At 45.8% G+C, this 5,059-nt stretch overlaps 1 protein-coding gene across 1 annotated transcript in view; it reads left to right on the forward strand.

Annotated features, from left to right (window-relative positions):
* Positions 1-270: 270 nt before the first annotated feature.
* AGFG2 (ArfGAP with FG repeats 2) overlaps positions 271-5,059 on the forward strand; it is a 23,219-nt gene continuing 18,430 nt past the window's right edge. Inside the window, exon 1 of the mRNA XM_004386723.2 lies at positions 271-549. Coding sequence (XP_004386780.1) covers positions 329-549 — 221 coding nt within the window. The 5' untranslated portion in view covers positions 271-328. The remainder of the gene's footprint in view (positions 550-5,059) is intronic.

Here is a 5,059-nt window from a genome sequence, read left to right on the forward strand (position 1 = left end):
GGGGAGGGGACAAGAGAGGGCACGCGTAGTTCTCCCGGCCGATGCCTCTGCGGGCCAATGGGAGAGGCCTGAGGCCTTAAGGCAATGGGGCGAGGCATTGGCGGCTCCTTCAACCGAGGCCGTTTAATGTCAGGCCAATCAGAGCGAGGAGGTGGGAGGAGAGTAGCCAATCAGAGTGCACGGTAGGAGAAGTAAGGGGTCGCGGAGTCTCGCGCGGATGCCGCCGGCTGCAGCGCTTCTGTCAGGGTTGCTGAGCGTGCGGAGGTGGCAGAGGAGGCGGGAAGGCGGCAGTGGTTGAAGGGGCTAAGGTTCGAGTGAGTGGGCAGCGATGGTGATGGCGGCGAAGAAGGGCCCAGGCCCCGGTGGCGGGGTCGGCGGGGGGAAGGCAGAGGCAGAGGTGGCCTCGGAGGTGTGGTGTCGCCGGGTGCGAGAGCTGGGCGGCTGCAGCCAGGCCGGGAACCGCCACTGCTTCGAGTGCGCCCAGCGAGGGGTCACCTACGTGGATATCACCGTGGGCAGCTTCGTCTGCACCACCTGCTCCGGCCTCCTGTGAGTGGACCGGGAAGGAGGGCAAATAGTCGGTGGCGTTGGGGAGACAGGGGACCTGGGGCGGACAGGAAAGCCCATGCTCCGAGGGGAGAGGGAAGAGAGCTGAAGTGGGAGGGCGGCGAGGGAGGCTCGGAGACGCACAGGATGTGGTGAGAGGATCTCAGCTTAAGGGGTCTGCTGCAAGAGGTGTCATGGGGAAGGGGAGGGGAGAGACGACGCGGAGAAGACATGATTGCGTTGGTGAGGTGAGCGATGGCAGGGAAGGAACCCCGGGGAGAAAAACTCCCAGAGGGAGGCGAGGGGAACTGAAAGTGGGGAGAAAGTGTGGAGAATTGAAGGGAAGTCTCGAGGTAGGGATTTAAAGGGCCAGAGAATGACATACGCATTTAAAGGGAACTTTATGTAGGTGGGGAGCCCTGGTGGCGCAGTGGTTAAGCGCTTGGCTGCTAACCAAAAGGTCGGCAGTTCGAATCCACCTGCCGCTCCTTAGAAACCCTATAGGGTAGTTCTGCTCTGTCCTGTAGGGTCCCTATGAGTCGGTCAGAATAGACTCAGTGGCAACAGGTTTTGGTTTTTATGTAGGTGGAGGGCAAAAAAGGAAAAGAGGTAGGGAAAGCTAGGCTAAAGATGAGGGAGTAACCTTTCTTCCTCCTGGCTCATGCTCTTCCCTGGAGTGTGAGACAGAGAAACTAACTTAAAATAGGTAATTTAACCCAGGTTGATGGCTTAGAGATAGTGATGGGGAAGGAGCCTTGTTCCGGTGTCCAGGTGCAGATCCTTATCTTGCAGGACTATGGAATGCTTCTTATAAAATCTATGAGAGTTGAGGTGTTACCCTAGTAGAGAGCTTAACTCTGCCAAAGGTTTGGTGATCGGGATGAGCCACCCTTAAGTGTAATAATTTACACATTTAAATTGCTTATTGTCATGGCTGGATTCTGGTGCTATTAGTTGCAATGCATGGCGACCCCATGCGTGCAGAGCAGAACTATTCCATAGGGTTTTCGAGGCTGTGACCTTTCAGAAGCAGATTGTGAGGACTGTCTTCCAAGGCACCTTGCATCCAGCAAACTCTTACTAGATTTGGGGGGCTTTGTTGTATAATCTGCAGTGCTACGCTAGGCACTGGCACTGTATTTGGTCATACCTGAGCTGAATTAGAGCCACAGTGCTACCCCAGATTTCTGGTTATATAAACCCAAAACCAAACCTGTTGCCATTGAGTCGATTCCAACTCATAGCAACCCTATAGGACAGAGCAGAACTGCCTCATGGGGTTTTCCAAGGAGCAGCTGTTGGACTGGAACTGCTGACCTTTTGGTTAGCAGCAGAGACCTTAACCACTGTGCCACCAGAGCTCCTCTGGTCATATGGTTGGGAAAAAAAAAACAAAAACAAACCCAAACCCGTTTCCACTGAGTTGGTACAACCCTATAGGACACAGTAGAACTGCCTCGCAGGGTTTCCAAGGAGTGGCTGGTAGATTCAAACTCCTGAACTTTTGGTTAGCAGCCAAGCTCCTAACCACTGTGCCACTAGGGCTCCAGTTATATGGTAGGCTTCTTTTTTTCCCTCCTTAGGGAATTACCTAGTTAGATGCATGACTAAATTTGATACCAGGCCTGGATCTCTGCCTTTTGTGTTTATCAAGCGATTTATTTTGTCTTTTTTTTTTTTTAGTATTATTTTAATGTAGTATTATTGTTGTTTTTTAATCAGGTGAAACTTTTCTTGTTTCTTCTCCCCTTACACCTTTAAGAGACAAGGAGGGAGCAATATTGTTCTCTATGCATGACAGATGGGAGAACAGAAGCAAAGAATTGTTTAGTAATCTATCCAATGCCATATGGGGAGTTGTTGTTTTCAACATTTGTTGTTTAATATTAATTATGATCATGGCAGACCAGAAATGAGGATCCAGGTCTCATAAGATACAGTTTAGGATTATTTCTCTACTCAGTTTTATGTCTCTTTTGCCAAACTTCTCTTTATGTTCTGATCAATCTCCCTGTGTGTTGTGAAGATGAACTCAACTTCAGTCTAAGAGCCACTGTGACTCTTGGGACAATGACTTAGAACCCAAGCAGGAATGTGTCACAAGTTGAGATAGAGACTGAGATGAAGCAAGAGGATAGAGACTTGAGACTGGCACAAGTACTCTGAGGAGAGAAGGAACAAGGTTTAGGAGTATTTATAGCATAAAGTAGAAAGGGAAAGAGCAGATTCCTGAAAGTCTTGTTATGAAGAGGAAAATCTGATTATAGGGTCTGGAGGAAAGTAAAGGGAAGCAGGGGGATAAAATTGATGGTATATCAGAGTCTAGATCCTAGGAACAAAATGTTAGGAAACAGAATGTTAATTCATTCCCACAGTTAACCTTGATGGCAGGAAGGATAAACACTGAATAAGTGGGAAGTCCGGACATAATTTTCATTATTTTATAGCTCTTGGTCTAAAGTGTCCCATGGATAACATTTCCTTTCTATAATGAATACCCCTCAGTCAGGATCTGGGCGACGTTAAAAACCTGTCGTCTTTTACTGGTAGAGTTCACTCCTCAAATATCAGTGCACAATTTGTTGATCTCATGAATGAAAAGTCAAACACCTGTGCTCTGGGCATATTCAAGATGGAAATGGATATGGCCCAAAGATTGATTAGTTAGTTAGTTACTTAGCCTGGCTCTGTCCATGGTGTCTGTACATCAAACTGGGGACCTAGCTTCTTAGGAACTTAAGTTCCCATGGGAACAAGTGGGAGGAATATACTAGCCTTTTTGCAGTATCAAAAGATTCTAGGAAAGATATTTTTGCTTAGTGTTTAGCATTATGAGAATCACTGAGTGATTCTTGAGGTAAACTTTGGGAAACATACTTTGGAGGTTGGGAAATGAGAAGCTAGGCCAACCCTTTGTTAGCAGGAAGTGAGAGTAGGATGAGGAATCAAGAGGCCGAGCCAATAAATGACGCTGAACTGAAGGCATGTTGAGAAACTCTAGAAGAAAGCTGTGGTTTCCCTGGCTGTGACCGGGCTGCCTGGTTTCTGGTGGTACCTCTCACTTGCTAATTGGAGTTCTAATTAGCATTGACTAGGGCAAGGCTGATAAACCTTTTAAAAAGGGTCTTATTACTTGTGTCCTCTTGATGTACTGTGGGAAGGGCTAGGAGCTGGCAGGTAGGCCACAGGCAGAATGTGTGAGGCGGAGGATGCTTATTGCTGGCTGCAAAGTGAGGACAGAGCCACACAGTCCAGCAGGCAATGGAGAGGCATGACTCCAGGACGATACATCTCAAATCCACATAGTTAACATCTTAAATCCACATGGTTGGTTGCCCATAGATTAGTGGGAAGTGAAAATTGTAGTAGAACAGCAGCCTGCATATTCATTCAGTCAGTTAGTAAACAAATATTTATGGAGTGCCATCAAGCCCCAGACACTGTTTTAGGCACCGGAGATGCAATAGTAAACAAAATTGACAAGGTCCTAACCTTCACGTAGCTTACATCCTAATGAAGGTCATGGACTATAAATAAATCATTAAAGATATCATTGCAGATAGTGGTAAGTGCTGTGAAGTAAAACACAGCTCAGTATGGGTTAGACATATGGTACAAGGAGAAGAAATATTCTTTGTTAAAATTAAGAGGATATTAAGGGGAAAATGGAGCCATGGTGGCACAGGGGTTAAGAACTTGGATACTAACCAAAATGTCAGCAGTTCAAATCCACTAGCTGCTCCTTGGAAACCTTATGGGGCAGTTCTACTCTGTCCTGTAGGGTTGCTATGAGTTGGAATCGACTCAACGGTAATGGGTTTGATTTTTAGGTTTGAGGGGAAAATTGAAGTATTATACTTAGCACTATAGCCAGAGAAAAGAGAACAGGATTGGCTTTGTCTGTTTGTTTTTTACCTATTTTACTGCATTAAACTTTACATAAATTTCACCATTCTAATCTTGGTACACTTTATTTCTGTTAAGTATATTCTCATGTTCTACAACCATCACTGCTATCTATTTACAGAACTTTTTCACCATTCTAAACAAAAACCCACACTGGTTATACAGTAGCTCCTCATTTCCTACTTCCCTCAGTACCTGGTAAAATCAAACTTAAGGACTTTAGGGTATATACCTAGGAATGGAATTACTGGGTTATAGTATTTCTATTTTTAACTCTTTGATTATCCATCAAACCGTTTTCCATGGTGACTGCACCATTTTACATTTCCACCAGCAATGCATGAGAATTCTAAGTTATTCACTTACTAGGCCAACATTTTATTTTTTGTTTTTCTGATAATAGCAATCCTAGGGGAATAGAGTGTTATCTAATTGTGGTTTTCATTTGGATTCCCCTACTGTATAATCGGAGTCCTGGTGGCACAGTGGTTAAGTGCTATGGCTGCTAACCGAAAGGTCGGCAGTTTGAATCCACCAGCCGCTCCTTGGAAACCCTATCGGGCAGTTCTACTCTGTCCTGTAGGGTCACTATGAGTCGGAATTGACT

The sequence above is a fragment of the Trichechus manatus genome, unplaced genomic scaffold (assembly GCF_000243295.1).
Source record: "Trichechus manatus latirostris isolate Lorelei unplaced genomic scaffold, TriManLat1.0 scaffold00170, whole genome shotgun sequence".
NCBI lineage: Eukaryota > Metazoa > Chordata > Mammalia > Sirenia > Trichechidae > Trichechus > Trichechus manatus.